The sequence below is a fragment of the Micromys minutus genome, assembly GCF_963924665.1.
Source record: "Micromys minutus genome assembly, chromosome: 22".
Lineage (NCBI taxonomy): Eukaryota > Metazoa > Chordata > Mammalia > Rodentia > Muridae > Micromys > Micromys minutus.
The window spans coordinates 3,468,858-3,486,306 of NC_137957.1; the positions used below are offsets into that span (position 1 = coordinate 3,468,858).

General features: G+C 45.3%; 1 protein-coding gene across 1 annotated transcript; it reads left to right on the forward strand.

The window, feature by feature from the left end:
* Positions 1-518: 518 nt before the first annotated feature.
* LOC308435182 (cytochrome P450 4F4) lies at positions 519-16,415 on the forward strand. The gene is made up of 13 exons (XM_080935826.1): positions 519-640; positions 948-1,146; positions 4,009-4,153; positions 6,409-6,462; positions 6,552-6,679; positions 8,916-9,037; positions 11,262-11,532; positions 13,141-13,207; positions 13,413-13,542; positions 15,300-15,433; positions 15,522-15,586; positions 15,700-15,782; positions 16,158-16,415. Exons 2-13 carry the CDS (start codon positions 958-960, stop codon positions 16,333-16,335), a joined length of 1,566 nt encoding a protein of 521 aa, XP_080791952.1. The 5' UTR covers positions 519-640; positions 948-957; the 3' UTR covers positions 16,336-16,415.
* The last annotated feature ends 1,034 nt before the right edge of the window (positions 16,416-17,449 follow it).

Here is a 17,449-nt window from a genome sequence, read left to right on the forward strand (position 1 = left end):
CACACACACACACACACACACACACATAAATAGTACATGCTGTCAGTGCAGTCCAGTGCAAAGGTCTTTGGGAGATGGTCTGTGAGCAGGCTGCATTTCCCTGGCACCTGAACTCCTGTTAATGATTTTACTAGATACACCGTTATTTTGGAAGAGTAGGGATACCCCTACTTTGCTCTGGATGTGGGGCTCAGACTTACTTCTGCTAGCCTCAGAGTTCTGCCCACTCCCAAATATATCCTACCCCCAACTTCCATCCCAATCTCGACCTCCATGATGTAAGAGGGACCAAGTTCTAAGGATCTGGTGTTCATGCTATGACCCTGAACTGATTCCACTCTGTACCCTGCCGGCCCAACCCCCTCCTTTTGGCCATCTTCCCAGGAGGGGAGGAGGCAGACGGGCCTGTGAAGGATTGGCTGCCACAATTGAGCTCAGCCTCCTTCAGAGCAGAAGCCAGGAACAAAGCAACTCTAGAGGGAGAACTGTGGGAAACTTCCTGTTCCTGAGAGAAGGTGGCTGTCTAAGAGCACCTATACTAGGTTAGACGGTGCTCTGCGCCTGGTTGCTTATTTCTAGATAACCAGCTACCCGAAGTCAAAAAGCCAGAGTGATCGCATTGGCTTTAGACAACTTTCAGGTAACATCTCCTGGTAGCTTCATTACTATTTATTACTCAGGCATTTTGGGTCTCTCTCTCCCTCCCTCCCTCCCTCCATCCCTCCGTTCTTCCCTCTTTCTCTTTCTCTCCTCTCTCTCTTTCCTCCCTCCTTTTCCCCTCCTCCTCATCCTCCTTCCCCTCCTCCTTCTAACTTACTGCCCCTCTCCACCCCACGAATTGCTCCTCCTAAAAACAGCCTTCATTCATACCCCTAGTCCATTATCTCTAATGGCCCCACCCCTCTTCTGAGCCTCCGAATCTCACTGTCTGTCCATTTGCCCCACAGGTCACCACAGATGGACCTGTCTTGGTTAAGACTGAGGCTGGAGGCATCCTCACCATGGCTGCTTTTGCTGCTGATCGGAACTTCCTGGCTCTTGGCTCGTGCCCTGACTCAGACCTATGTTTTCTACAGAACATATCATCATCTTTGTGATTTTCCTCAACCCCCCAAAAGGAATTGGTTCTTGGGTCACCTGGGCATGGTGAGTGCAGGAACAAATGTGGGTCTTGTATATAGGAGTGAGTGGACCAGGAATGGAGCTTGGGGAGATAGGGGACTAAAGTCCTGCATCCTTCACTAGCTTTTTTTCATATCTCTGCTCTCCACCCCTACTTTGCTCTGGATTCATTTCTAGTCTTTCTTACACTTGTGGACAGTGAGGGTGAGCCATACAGAGTGAGGAGCCCTGGTGGTTCCTCACTGTCTGTTGGATTTGAGGCCTCTTGAGGAGTTCTTTCCAAGGTCAGTGACATTTTTCTGTTAGTCCACAAGGAACAGGAGAGTTATGGGAAGTCCTCCTGCCTCTTGTTCCTGAAGCACCTTAAAAAAAACCCAAACTATTAGTTCTCCCCTAAGATGGACCACTGGGCATTGCTGCACAACTTGGATAAGAGCTGTCCACTTTACCCTCCCGACCTTTCCTTGACCCCATGCTTTGGACTTTGACCAAGTCTGTTCTTGCCTTTGGGTGACTTGATCTCAGTTGTTTCATTTTCAAATAGCAAAGTTCACAACATCTCTACATGTCATTGAGATCATCCACAGGGTGATGTTTGGTGACATCATTGGGGCTCATAGGTAGGAGCTGCTGCCCTCCGAGAGAGTTGGTCATCTCTTGTCCTCTGAGGTTGACTAGCCCCTGTTCTATAGACCCCTTCCACAGTTGGACATGCAGAGCTGTAGAGTACACGGATACAAACATGCAGGAGAACCGCATTTTATTTCCATCCTGTTGCTGTCATGAATCACCAACCAAAGCGACTTCAGGAGGAAAGAGTTTGTCTGAGGGTAGTCAAGGCAGAAACTCCAGCAGAAACCTGAGGTAGAATGCATGGAGAAAGACTGTCTGCTGGCTCGCTCTCAAGCACATGTTTAGCTGGCTTTTAAAAAATACAGCCTAGGACTGTCTATGCAGAAAATGGCTGGGCCCTTCTAAGTCAACTAACAATTAAGACAGTCTCCCAAAGGCATGCTCACAGTCCACTCTTATCTGGTCAATATCACATAACTGACACCCCCTTCTCGGGTTGTAGAGGCCCTGTTAATTACAGCTAACAGGCTGCAATGTTGCCTAGACACCACCTTATACCCTTAATGGCTTTCCCTGGGGCTGAAATTAATTTTCACCGGAGAACATTCTTCTTAAGCTAAGGTGGCTGTCTCTGAGGTAGGCTGTATAATTTCTTCATTGGCCCTGGGATAGACCCTGGAGGCTCAACCATAACCATGAGACAGATGGAGCAGGACTAAGTATAAATCCATATGGTGTAGGCTACTTGTGTAAATCTTTACAGCATGGTGCTGTCCTGAATATTGTAGGCATTTGTAAGACAATGGTGTTTATGTACACATAGGATGACAATAATAAAATATATTATGCATAGGAATTTTTTGGGTCCATTATGAGCTTATAGGACCAGGATCACACACAAATACAGTGATAAAAACATCATTATGCAGCATATGATTATATTCATATAGTTATTTAAGCATATATAATATATATACATATATGATACATATATAAATTCTATACAAAGCACACACATATGAGTGAGGGCAGAGAGGAGGTACATTGCGTTATAATCATTGGCTTATAAAATTATGGATTCTAAGCATGCTGTAAGGTGGAGTACTGGGAAGCCATAATAAACTGGGAGGTGGAAGTAAGTAATTCAGTCTGAGGCCAAAGGGTTGGCATCCTGCCTATGGGGATTTTTGAGGGAGGGAGGGGCCTAGATTCTACTCTGGGGTAGAGTCTGTAAATGTAACTTTTACTGGAGTGAGGAACTGTTGTCTCTGATACTCACTGCCTCAGTCAGCTAACCTAGGCCTAGTCATGGCCTCTGTACAATCTTACCTAGGTCTAGATGTTCTCAGCCTCTGAGACTCACTGCTGAACAAGCTTACTCTTGTTTCTCTCTCTCTCTCTCTCTCTCTCTCTCTCTCTCTCTCTCTCTCTCTCTCTCTCCTCCTCCTCCTCCTCCATCTTTTTCTCTGCACTGTTCTCTTTAGAAGCTTCCCCTTCCTCTTTCTTCTCGTGAGAGTTGAGCACATCCTGTTCTGTCCGCTCTTTCTCTGACTCATCACATTGTCTGCCATTTATTTAGACATCAATTTCAAACATGGTGCTTCTTTCTACAAACTAACTTTACTTTCATTGGTTGGAATTAAAGGTGTGCACTAAGTGGGTGTCTGTGCTCCAATCAGAGGGATTGAAGGTGAGTGTGAAGGGCCGAACCACACCTCAATTAGAAGCATTTTTTTTTTTTTCAGCAAAGGACACTAGCTGGGGGTTCACAGTATAGTCAAATATCCTGCAACAAGAATCCAAATGTCAAGAACCTGAATCGTGATGTCTGTGGGCAGAAGAAGGCTATGGCACTCTGGAAATGAGGTTGAGATTCTTTTATCTAATTACTCTATATTACCAGTTCTCAACCTAGGGGTCTCCACACACAGGTTGATTGATATGTGGGTTGCATATCAAATATCATATATTTACATTATGATTCATAACAGCAGCAAAATTATAGTTATGAAATAGCACAAAAATAATTTTATAGTCAGGAAGGTCATCATAACATGATGGGTTACAGCATTAGGAAAGTGGAGAACCTTCCTGATATATTTCCAGTGGGTTGGATGGTGCGGCCCCACCCTGTAGAGGGTGGGTCATCCTGACTGAGACTTCCGATGCAAACACTAATGCCGTCTGGAAACATCATCCTAGAGAGATCCAGAAGTCTTGCTGTATCAGCTTCCGTCTGACTGTCTCACAGCACAATGTGCTTGACTCCTGACAAACCAACTCAGGAGGTGACTGTTCCTCTCTTGCTTGTAGATCACCCCCACTGAGCATGGCCTGAAGGAGGTGACTAAGCTGGTGGCCACCTACCCTCAGGGCTTCATGACGTGGTTGGGTCCTGTCACCCCCATCATCACTCTGTGCCACCCTGACATCATTCGATCTGTTCTCAGTGCCTCAGGTACTTAGGGGAAGCCGGAGGTGGCGTGGCTGTGGGAAAGGGCTTCTAGTCTCCACGCTCATGTCTCTGTGTTATTGCTGAAGTGGTCCAGTCCTTTTTTTAATCTTGGCTTTCTCCACCTTTTGCTGAAGATGTCAGAAGGAAGCCGAGGCAGGGCTCAGCCAAGAGGATGGTAGACTCTTCAGGGCTCACTCTGGCCCCCTGCCATAACAGTCCCTTTCTTGGAAAGCCTAACAATCTTGAGATTCCTTTATGCTTACTTGAGAGTTGAGAGAAAGGTGTCCCGTGCACTCCTGGTGCGGTGTGCACCACTAGAGGTGTTTGCTACCTGGAGACCTGGCACGTGAGTCTACACCTCCCCCACACCAAAGGCACTGGAACAGCCTGTTTGCCTACTGCTGGGGTCTCCGTGCTGTTTCCAACTGTGCAGGTGACCAGCGTGCAGGCAGATGAGACTGCTGTCGTGACTCCCTTGCCTCGGCCTCACCGTCAGTACGAAACTATGGCCATCCCCTGAGCACGCCTGCTGTATTAGCTCTTTGGAGAAAAGACTGATTTTTACTTGTGACCCAGAATTCATAGTGGTAAGAGAGAGATGAACACACAGCTGGCAGAAGAGGGAGGAAAGGGAGAAGAGAGAAACTCAGTTCAAGATGTTTCAAATGGATTGCTCTAGGGACTTACCTTCTCTAGCTAAGCTCCACTTCCTAAGAGTTCTAGAATCCTCCAAAACAAAGCAGCATCTGAGGACTGAATCTTTCAAAAACACAAGCTGGTTGAGGGTGTTTCATAGTCACACCACAACTGCTGCTTATTGTCCCAGGTATGAACCAAGTTTAATCGAATGAATATGGCCCCATCTGGGGCTCACACAGAGCTGTGGACACTTAGAGCACATCTCTTTCTTGCCTGAGCAGTTGTTTGAAATTCTATTTTTCTCCTGACAAAAACACTTTTGCCATTTGAGAGTTGTCTGACATTTGTCAGAGTCCCACTAAAATAGAAACACGTTGCAGTAAATATTAAAAAATAAATTAAAAAAAAGGTTTACCTCTTTATCGGCCCTGAGGTCTCACTTTTCAGGCCCAACCCTGATACGGAGCCAAACGCACCTCTGGCTCCTAGTCTGAGCTGCCACCACGGCCCAACTTGTCCATACAACTCCCTTTCCTGGTGGTTTTCTTCTGCCTGTTCTCTGCCTCTGTCCCGGGGTGTTTCTCTACTTCAAAACTGCACGTAAACACAACTCTACAGCCCAAAAGCTTTTCTTACAGGTTTATATATCCAACTCTCAACCCACAAACCCTCTACACAAGATTACATCAAATAGAAAAAGATACAAACTGCCCCTTTTATATGAGATATTAGAGCTATAAAATCCTTGATGTTCATAGCTATTTAACACCAATCAATCCTACCTGGGTCCAGCTGGTCCTTGGGAACCTCCATGTTGCCACGACCTTCACCCCCCATCCTCTGACTCCTCAGACCTCTCTTCTCTCCCTTGACCAGCCCAGTCACTGGCTTTCCTTTATTTTACTAATTAAAATGGGAAGGTTCAGATGAAGTCACCTCTTGAGTATATTACTAGGCAGCCCTTCTTGGGGAAGTGGAATTAACATTAAAATACAAACAGCTTCAGGACAATCTACAGAAACATGGCTGAGATTTCTTGTCTGAGGCAGGTCTGATATCTAATTGGACCATACCAATGCTATATATGTGTGATTATTGTGACTTTTTTAATGGCATCTGGGACCTACATATGAGCACACTGAAATATATCAGATTATCTATTTCCATTTTAAAGCACATGATGGGGTTGTTTAAGGTAGGTCCCATGTGTTTCAGCCATGTCAGCCCATTTACTGCCTATATATCCATGACACATATCTGTATCAGGATGTCGGAGCATGCTGGGATGGTCGGGTATGCTAGGGCCATAGAATGTTATGCTATGCTTCAAGGGCAGACATGGTAGACTATGTTAAAGCCAAGTGAAGGGATAGTGAGTGGAGTTGCTTCTATCTCACCTAGTATCCTGTTTCCTGCTCCCCCTTCTCTTCCTCTTCTTCCTTCTCCTCTTCTTTCTCCTCTTCCTCCTCTCCCTCTGCATCCTATATCCCATTCTCTAACCCTGTCATGCTGGGTTTGGGGCAGGCATGCACATACCTCGCTGAGCCCCACCCCCACCCCCCTCTGCAAGTTCATTTCCTAGCCACTTCATGGCCCCTGATCATCCTTGTTCATGTCAGCTTCGGTGGCCCTAAAGGAAGTAATCTTCTACACGTTCCTGAAACCCTGGCTGGGTGAGTACTTCAGATGAGGGGCCTAGGGACAATCCCCCAGGGGTGGAGGGGACATGACCCCATGCTCACTGCCGTGATGCCCTGGCCAGGGGATGGGCTCTTGCTGAGTGATGGTGACAAGTGGAGCAGCCACCGTCGCATGCTGACACCCGCTTTCCACTTCAACATCCTGAAGCCCTATGTGAAGATTTTCAATGACAGCACCAACATCATGCATGTGAGTCTCAAACCCAGGCTCTCAGCTGGAGCCTGAAGCCAAGCAACTTCAGACAGATCTGATCTGTTTTCTAAAGGGTTAAGACGGGCGTCTTAGTTAGTTTCCATTGCTAGCTGAGAGTTCTGCATGCATCTTGATCCAACTGCAGTCAGGAGTGACTGTCTTATGGGCAGCTACGAGGAGGGTCTCAAAGCCCACCCCACAGTGACACACTTCCTTTAACAAGGCCATGCCTACCCCAATAAGACCCCACTTTCTAATAGTGCCACTCTATGGGCATGGGCTAAGCATATTCAAACCACCACAATGGGGCTATTGTTTTATTTTATTTTTCCTCTCCATTTTGTATTCAAGATAATATCATAGAGCTATGTTTTCACATATGATGAGTGCTTATAAAGAGTTAGTTTCTATTTGTCTCCCATGGTTGCCCTGAAAATTAAATGCAGACCACCTAGAAACTCAATAGGAGCAAGGAACTCCACACACACTGAGTTTGAAACAATGAGGTCTGATGTTGCTAACAGGAGTTCGGGTCAGGGGATTGGCTCTTCTGGACAGAATTTGGATCACTCATGGGCAACATATGATAAGCTGTCAGTCATCTTGCCTGATATCAGCATAATTACTTGATGCTTGGGATTTTACCAACCTCAAGCTAATTTAGCATAGTTTCAACATCCCGGGCTTGTTCCTGTGGCGCAGAATTCCATAGGAGAGAAGCTGGAAGTCACCAGAAGCTTAGGTTTCCTTGAAGTTACCGCCTCTTCCTTTTTCCAGAGCATGTTAGTCAAAGTCATCAGTCTAACATAATAGCCAAGGGTGACAGATTAGGCTCAACATTATAATGGACATAGCTGAAAACTCACATTACACATTTACTTTTCTACCTGTTAGCTGATTGCTCAGCTTGTTTACTTGTGTATAAATGATATTTTAGAATTTTAGCTAGCCTGTATAAAAGACACAATGCTGCTGCTTTATTTACAAGCTGTAGGCCTGGATTGAGCAGGTCCCTTGTTACTTGTTATTTCTCCTGGCCATATGCTCATAGCCCCTCTCCTATCCTATCATGGAGGCTTCTTCTTCTCTTTGTCTCCTCCTTTCTCCTCCCCTGGTCTCTCCTGAGACCCCTCACTCACCCTCAAGTCCTGCCTCTCTTTCTCTATTGTTCAGTAATTGGTTTTAGCCCTTTATTGATCAGTTAATTCAGGGAGCAAGGTTGCACAATAAAAGTTGGTGTACTTGAGAATTCGATTGTCTTCGGGCAACCAGATCTTAGGGTATGAATTTAACATTTGGCTCTATAGCAGCACCAGGCTAACCCCACACTCCTGGATTCCGCCAGTCCATACAGGATTCCTTGCTCAGATATGGAAGGTAGTCAGGTGCACTCCTCGTGCACTCCTGGCTTCTGTCCTTTCTTGAACATGTATAAATTCCATGGGGCATTACAAATGATCTTTAGAGGATGCAATGTATGTATGTATGCCCTACACGGTATAACTTAGTTTTAGGGACTCTGCTTTTATAATAAGCTAAAACAAGCCTGATATTTGCCCATGGGAGACCATCACACGGAAGGCCACCATTGGATCTCACAAGGCTTTCGGAAGTACCTGTGAAATAGTCCAGGTGAAGAACACTGGGGTGATTTTTTTTTCTTGGAACACTTAACGAGGATGATTAGAAACAATAGATATCTGCCATACCTGACATAGAGGTAGCTTTAAGTCCAACTTACGACACCCAAGATAAGATATAATGCCATTTATTGAGTTCTTAACATGCTGTGGAACTAATGGTCATGACCCAATTCCATAATTTATGCTGCAAATTTAATTTTTAACAAACCAGTGAGATAAGGGCTACTTTTTCCTCATTAAGAACAAGCCTGAGGTAGTGATCTAGAAATAGTGGCACACGGATTCCTTCGTGGCTTATTGGGCACAGTCAGATCACCTTGTTGCTAAAGACATATCAAGTGAGAGAGGACAATGAACTGACCTACGGTTCACAGAGCTGAGACTTAACCGTGGGGCTTCCGGTCTCCACTCTTGGGTCTTCATGTCTTACATAACAGTTTCTTTCCCAGTGGAGCCTGGTTAACCCTGGGATCAAGTGTTTGACCAGAGATGTGGGAAGCTGATTGTGGGTATCCGTTCTTGTAGTTGTGATTGGGAAAAATGTCAAGGAGCTCAGACCTGGTTATGATACTGATTCTTTTTCTATAAAGGCCAAGTGGCAGCACCTGGCCTCAGGTGGCAGCATCCGTCTGGACATGTTTGAGAACATCAGCCTGATGACCTTGGACAGTCTGCAGAAATGTGTCTTCAGTTTCGATAGCAACTGCCAGGAGTGAGTCCCTCCCTTTGCCCTGAGAACCTGGATTATGGATTTGGGAGGCGGTATAGTAGGGATGGGTAGCTAGTAGGAAAAGAGGAAGCTTCTTGAAGGAGGTGATTTGGAACAAGGACCAGAGATGCAGGTAAGGAGATCATATTCATCTGTTACAGAGGAGACACCTTTGATAGGGGATTGGCTGGTTGACACTGAATTAGATACTTTTCTTACAGCTGCAACAAAATAATTAATAAAATTAATTAGTGGAGAGTTAATTTAGCTCACAGTTTGAGGAAAACCCTATCATGGCATGGAAGGAAAGGCAGCAGGGTGGCCACATTGTTCCTGCAGCCAGGAGTCAAAGAGTGGTGAATGTGTCTGGGCTCATCTGGCTTCTTCCTTTTTACATACTATGAAACTCACAGGTATGAAAATACAAACAAGAGGGCAGAGAGTAGTAGCCATTCCACTGCCCGAATATTTATGCTGTCTTGAAATTTCCTTCGCTCAAAAGGTCTATCGCCTTTTTTTCCTTTTTGCTTTTGTTTTTGAGACAAGATTTCTCTGTGTAGCCCTAGCTGTCCTGGACTCACTCTGCAAACCAGGCAGGCCTCGAACTCAGAGACCCGCCTGTCTCTGCCTCCTGACTGCTAGGATTAAAGGCATGCACCATCCCCTGGTGGTTTATCACCTTTTCATTCAGCCTCACACATGTTCTCGGGACCAAAGTAGAATGCTGCCAAACTAATTGGCAGAAAAAATAGCAAGAATAAATTCTAGTCTAGTTCCTGATAGATGCCCCCTCCCTTCTCCCACAAAAAACAAAACCAAAAACCATACAACCCAGGTTTCCATTGTCTACACTTCTCTTTGACATTCCTGTCTTCCAACTTCCAATCATAATTTCCCTTTAAGCTCCCTTTACAGAATTTAACATTATTTGTGGATTGGCATTTTAAATTCTACATTTATTCTACAAACAAGTTGCAAAGGCCTAAGAACCAATAAAGGTCAGATTATTACAATTATTACCCCACTTCTGGTACCAGTTTTATGTATCACCTGCATTTCTTGTTGATGCAACAAGAATCACCTTAAAAGAGTGAAGGGTTTGCTTTGGGTTAAAGTTGAGAGGAAGTCCATCGAGTTAAGGGAGTTGCTGTGCTAGGGATGTGAGATTGATGGTCACATTGCATACACAGCCAAGAAATAGAGAGCAATGAATGGTTACACTCAACTAGCCTTCTGCTTTTTGCGTAGTCTGAAACAACTAGTCATGGAATAGTGTTGCTCTTATTAAATTGATTAGTCTCACCTTAATTAGCCCAGTCTGGAGGATCTAGATGTGCTCAGAAATGTGTTTACAAGATGATTCTAGATCTTGTCAAGTTGACAATCAGTATACAGCAACACAGTGTCTAAATTATCAGGACACTGAAACCCAGCCAAAGGTGGAAATGTTCTCCTATAATTTTTACCAAGGGTGTTTTTGTTTATACTCACTTCTGTTGCTGTCACAAAGTTTTTGAGTGTATCTAATTAATGGAGAAAAAAAGGCTTTTTTTTTTTTTTTGGTTTGTTTGTTTGTTTGTTTTTTCCTCACAGTTTTAGAGTCTTTTGTTGATGGTTCTTTGAGTCCATTGTCTTGGTGGGAACAGTTAAGAAAAATGTTTTTCTCGTGTCAGTTAGGAAGTAAAGAGAGTCAGGAAAGGGTCAGGGTCTTAATATTTTCTCCAAGGCACACTTATCATGGCCTATCCACCCTCAAGTAAGCTCTCTCGTAATGGTTTTGACTTTCTAATAGCCCCAGAGATGGACGTTTGGGAGACCTCTCCAAACTACAGTAAATGGACAGGATCACATCAGCTCTGCAGACACTGTCTTGTAGATACGAGGTGGGATTGTTACTAAATGCAGGGACCCTATAGAAAGCCTGGATCACTGGAAGAAAAGGAGCCCCTAGCTGAGTGGGAAGGGTTAGAAAGCGGGTGGCTGAGAGCTAGGTCTGGGGAAGGAAAGAACAGGAAGGAGTTCTTTCTGCACTGCTCTCAGATGCCTTGAGGTCCCACGGCTCATGAGGATGGGATACAGAGAGACAAGTGAGACTTCACAGTCAAATGTCACCAATGGTACTCATGCATTTTTGTGGCCATCTGTCTCTGACCACTGAGTATCCTTTGGGATATAGTGAGCTTTAGCTGTGCTGAGTTCTTGCTTCCCTCATGCTGTACTCATGCAGGAAGCCCAGTGAGTATATTTCTGCCATCTTGGAGCTCAGTGCCTTAGTGTCCAAACGGTACCAGCAGCTGCTTCTGCACATAGACTCACTCTATCAGCTCACCCGTAGCGGCCGGCGCTTCCATAAGGCCTGCCGCCTGGTACACAACTTCACAGATGCTGTCATCCAGGATCGGCGACATACTCTCCCCAGTACACATGAAGGTGATGTCCTCAAGGCCAAGGCCAAGTCCAAAACTCTGGATTTCATTGATGTGCTCCTGTTGACCAAGGTGGGTTCTCAGGAGGTGGAACGGTGCTGCCTAAACTTAGTGTGTTGAGTATGATAATGAACACCTTCAATCCCATTATTCCACAGGCAGCGGTAGGAAGATTATGGTGAGTCTGAGGCTGTTTTGGTCTACTCATGAAACTCCAGGCTAGTCAAGGCTACACAGTGAAACTGTATCTCAAAAAAATTAACCAGTTCATTAAATAGCTCTTTTTGTGTTTGCAAGGGAATTTTTTTTTTTTTTAAAGATAGAATCTCACAAAAGAACCCTGACTGACTTCAATCTCATGCTCTTCCCGCTTCACCTTGAACGTTCTGGAATTTTGAGACCAGTCTCACTGTGTTACCAGTGAATAGATCCTGCGGACCCAACTTCCCAAGTCAAGGACTTCATGGTTGTGCCGTAAGCTTGGCTTTAAAGAGTAGAACCTTCAAGATCAGGGCAGCCCATCCATTATCTCCAGTAATAACAGCAGCCAGACTGGGATGTAGGAGTGGCTTCCCACCGCAGCTCCTCCTCCTTTCTCAGGCGGTGCAATGATTTCTATCTGTGTGTCCAGCAGATCTTACACCACAGGAAAAAGACCAATGCATTGTGAATCTCACAAGTTTCACAGAGGAGTTAGCACACCTGTGTTTTCTTTGTTTCAGGGAGTATGAATAGATGGAAATGGAGAAAGAGCTAGAAAGCAGGAGATGAAAGAGGAGAAGGGTATGAAATAAGAGAAGGGCGCATGGAGAGGAAGCAATGTTGGGAGCAGAAGAGAATAAGAGACAAGAGATCTGAAGAGAAGATTTTAAATTAACGTTTAAGTGTGCAAACTAATGTGTTTCATTATGGCGTATTCATGCACATAGGTCACTGCATGTTGAGAGAACTTTATTCTGAGATGTGAGCAATTTTTCTCCAATCACAGGTGAATTCTACAGGTATGCAGGCCTAATAGATTCCTGAGGACATAAGCTACATTTTCTGCATGGTGCACCCATGAATTGAACATGAGAACACAGAGGAATTGGGGTGCAGGATAAAACAGTCATGGGAGGAAAACAAACAAATATGTTTAAAAGTGAAAAAGAAAGAAAAGGGGAAGTTTAGTTCCCGGTCCTATGTAAGATTACATCATCTGTGTTCACACATTGTCAGTATTTCTTCTGCCAGTCCAACCCTTTCTGTCCTAAAGTGTGCAGCGTTTCTCTTGCTGACAAGGGAGTAGCCAGACACCATTTCTACCACACAGCTATGGAACAATTAACAGAAAGTGTTTCCTGCCTCCTTCCTAAGGAGGAGGTCCTTGTAATGAGAGTGATGTTTAAGTTCCAGTTTCAAAGGAATGTGGCCATGAAATCATCCTATATGCAAAGGTACTTGCTCCCTTGTTACCTAGAAATCATACGAGATGGGAAGATATTCAGAGATCGTGAGTTCCTTCAACAAGGAAAAAACAAACAAACAAACAAACATACAAACAGGACTCAGGACAGTCGAGAACTATATCTGGGGATGGAAACCTCTGATGATGACCAGGAGAGATGCAGAGGCGCAGTGGGGCTCCGGTTAGACGTAGACCCAGAACTGCTGTGATCTGGTGTCTTGTCATGTCTCCAGGATGAAGATGGAAAGGAACTGTCAGATGAGGACATTAGAGCAGAGGCTGACACCTTCATGTTTGAGGGTGAGGCTCCCAGTGTGGGACTGCAGAGTGAGCAGGAACCCTCCTTTTCAGGGACATGCTGAACGGACCCCGTCCATTTAATCTTCATCCCACTAGTGCCCGTTGTCCCCTTTTCCCATCTTCTCTGGACTTCTTCCTGCCTTGTTGCTACCCACTGTGGTGCTGAAGTAGCTTTGAGACCTAAGCCCACCCATCTGCCCTGCAGGCCATGACACCACAGCCAGTGGCCTCTCCTGGATCCTGTACAACCTGGCGAGGCACCCGGAGTACCAGGAGCGCTGCCGGCGGGAGGTGCGGGAGCTGCTGAGGGACCGAGAGCTGGAGGAGATTGAGTGGTGAGCTCAGGTCCCGGCGTGTTACTGGGCCTCTCTCCTGGCTCTGCTCCTCAGGTAGAGGAGGGGGCTCTTTTTTATGATCCTTCCATTATTACTTGATGGGAATACCATCTGTCTCATTAACAAGAGGAGATTTTGTGCTTTGGGACAAAAAGATTTAAACTTCTAAGAGTTTGCTGAAAATATAATAGTATGTGAGGGCAGATGATGTCACTTTGCAGAATATATATATATATATATATATATATATATATATATATATATATGAATATATATTCATATGTGAATAAATGTATATATTCATATATATTTTCTTCCTCTCTTTTGTCTCAGATAACATTTGTTCTCAATGTCTTCTCTCCCAGACTGTTTGTTGCTCTTTTCTATTTCCTCCAGAATAGGAATTCATAAGTGACACCTGGAGTACAAGTAGTCAGTCAGTGTGCTATCCAATCCATTGCATTGCCCACACATCCATTCAGCAAATCCTCCAACAATGGATCCCCATAGACATTTTATGAGCAGTCCATCCTGTGCTAAGGATGGAGCTGAGATCAGGAGCTCCAACCTTGATGGAGAACAGCCCTGCATCAGGACACTCCATAGGACACACTGGCAGGTGTGAGGCTTAAAGTAAGAGAAGCAAGGATATGTTTCAATTAGGACCCTGAATGAGAATTGGGAGTCATGTGGTTGGGACTGAAGTACAGGGAACAGAAGGTTGCAGGAAAGGATAGAAGTAAGAAGGGCGTTTTTTGTGACTTTTCTTGGGGAGATGTGAACAAATGGATAACAGACCAAAGAAATGATTAAACTCATTGGCGAATTAATGAGTTTATTAGGGTTACCCACATGAGTAATGATGAGGGGCTGTTTATAGCTGTATCACTGAAAATTTTGCCCTAATATAGACAAGGACTTAAAAAAGCCACATACTTGAAGCTCCTGGAGAATCTCTGTCCAGTAGTTATTACCTTTCATTCAACCTTGAGGATGGGCCTTGTGGGTCTCATAGGGTTCAGGAATTTCCTAAGACTTGTGAGTTGTTCACACCTTGATGCTTATAAGTTATCTGTACATCCTGAATCTTTTTGGAGCTTCATCTGGGATGGAATGTTTTAGTTTGAGCACATAGTGAGGCAGCAGGATGTTGAGAGGAGGAGGGGGATAAAAAAAGAGGAGAAATGTGCAGAAAAGGTGCAGAAGAAAAAGAGGAGAGTGTAAGAGAAAGAAGGAGTGCTGGAGGATAGTGAGGAAGAAGAACAAGAGAAAAAAGTAGGAGAATGAAGGGAATGATGAAGGAGAAAGATCAGGAGAAAAGAGGACACTAAGCTTGCATGTGAAAGCGTAGGGTGGGGAAAAGAGAAAAATAAGACAGTGAGGAGGGAAGAGAGGGAAGGTAGGAGAATGGGAGGAACGGAGGGAAGGATGGGGGAGATTCTCAAACACATAGGCAGTAGAAACAGCTAGATAAGGGTGACAAAGAAGGACACTATCTGCGTTGCTTCTTAATTCATTTTGATTTTGTTCTTGCCAAAAGAAGATTTCTTTACGCAATTTTTGAGTTGCTTCTTAGGATGGACATTTGGATGTGTTTGCTTCAGAAAAAGCTTCTAAAGATACCAGGCTAAATTATCTCCAGCACTTTCCCTGTTTCTTTTCTTAGGAATGTTTTAGAACTTGAGGAAAGGTTATGTGGCCAACACAGGGCCTGATGATCTGTTTTGCTTCTGGATAACTGTGTGGTGGTTCCTCAGGGACGACCTGGCCCAGCTGCCCTTCCTGACCATGTGCATCAAGGAGAGTCTGCGGCTGCATCCCCCAGTCACGGTCATCTCCCGTCGTTGTACCCAAGACGTTGTGCTCCCAGATGGCAGAGTCATCCCTAAAGGTGTCCACGGGACAGGGAAGGAAGGTGCTGGGTGCATAGCAAGGTTTATTCAGCTGCAGACTTATCCTCCTGGCCCCGCTTCATACAGGTGTCATCTGCATCATCAATATTTTTGCGACCCATCACAACCCAACTGTGTGGCCCGACCCTGAGGTGCTGTAGCCCCCTCTCTCATTCTTTTCCATCACAGTGGTCCTAGAGGAGGGAGCAGTTTGGGACTGGGTTTCTCTGGCTGTGTTAGGAGATGTACTCACTGTCTCTTTCAGGTCTATGACCCCTTCCGCTTTGACCCAGAGAATATCAAGGACAGGTCACCTCTGGCTTTCATTCCCTTCTCCGCTGGGCCCAGGTAATGCCAGGAGGCTTGCGATAGTGGAGTAAAGGTTTAGGCAAGATGGAAAGGATGTTAAGTTGGGACAGTAAGGATCCAGATCTCTTTCCTGCATCTTGGCAGGTTAAGAGGTACGGAGCAAGGCTTGGGGAAGCCCAAGAACCACAAACCTGAGTTTATGTGCTCCTGTAAGTTGGGCTCCGAGGTCAGATTGAGTTTCACCAAATGCGACGCAGGCGAGGGGTCCCAAATGAGTTTAGTTCCCCCTGGGTGCCCTCCTGCTGGCTGACCAGTGGGGGAAGGTACCTAAGCCAGACTGAAATGACTGAAGTGATAGTGGGTCCTGTATGGGAATCAGGTCACAATCAGAGTCCCCACTCCGTCCTCCCGCAGGAACTGCATAGGACAGACTTTCGCCATGAACGAGATGAAGGTGGCGCTGGCGCTGACGCTGCTGCGCTTCCGCGTCCTGCCAGATGACAAGGAGCCGCGCCGGAAGCCTGAGCTGATCCTGCGCGCGGAGGGCGGGCTGTGGCTGCGGGTGGAGCCGCTGAGCGGACACGCACAGTGACCCCCTACACCAGGACGAGTCCCACCTACCTCTGCAGACGTCACCTGTGCCTGAGGCTCGTCGAATACCAGTAGGGGGCGCTGGAGGACAACGGGGAACCAGCAGTTGTGGTGGGGCGGGGAAAGGGGTTGGTGTCCTTCGGCTCAGACCCCTGACTTCAACTGGCCATCCACAGGCCTCTACACTGTCCTGTAGCCTAGTTGGACTTACTCTCTTGGGCAATAGAGAGCTACCGGGAAGTGTCTAGGCAGGATGGAGGCCGGACTAGACCTCAGAAAACCTTTTACGTTGAGGTGCATTTCCATTGCCTTGACCTTCTTCATTCTAATCTTAAAACTCTCATTCTGCGATTCTTCAAGCGTTTCTGTGAAAACTAAATTTTTAGGTTTATTAAACCTAACAAGTCTGCCATTTATTGCTGGATTTTTTTTTTTTTTTCTTTTTGGTTTGGTTGGTTGGTTTGTTTTGTTTTTAAACAGGAGTCTCACTACACTGCCCTGGATGATCTTAAATTACCATTCTTCCTCCCCCCACATAAAAAATTGTTAATGCCTCATTTTATTATATATTTTTCTACAATCCCTTTGGGTTTTTTCTTTATTTTTTATAGAGTTTTCCCCCATACAGTGTATTCTGATTGTGGTTTTCCTTACCCCTATTCCTTCTCACTTTCCTCTTCCCGTCCAGACCCAGCAGAACACAACACACTAAAACAAAAGCAAACAAGAATAGGACAAAACAACCAAATAAAAGAAAGAGCCAAAGAAAATAGCACAAGAAACACACACACACACACACACACACACACACACACACACACACACACACAATGTAATGCCATAAAAAACACGAATCTGGAAGCCATAATATATGTACAAATGACCTGACTTAACATTATGAGATAAAGAACCTTCAAAGATGCTGTAGAGTTCCTTTTATGTTGGAAAAATTATGAGGCAAAGAATATCCAAAGATTCCACTGAGTTCCTTCTGCGTTGGCTATCTACTGCTGGGCCTGAGGCCTGCCCATGAGCAGTTTGTTCCCCCAATGAGTCTAAACTTTTAGTCTTAAAGGGACGTCTGTCCCAGCCTTCCAAACAGCTGGAACTAAAGC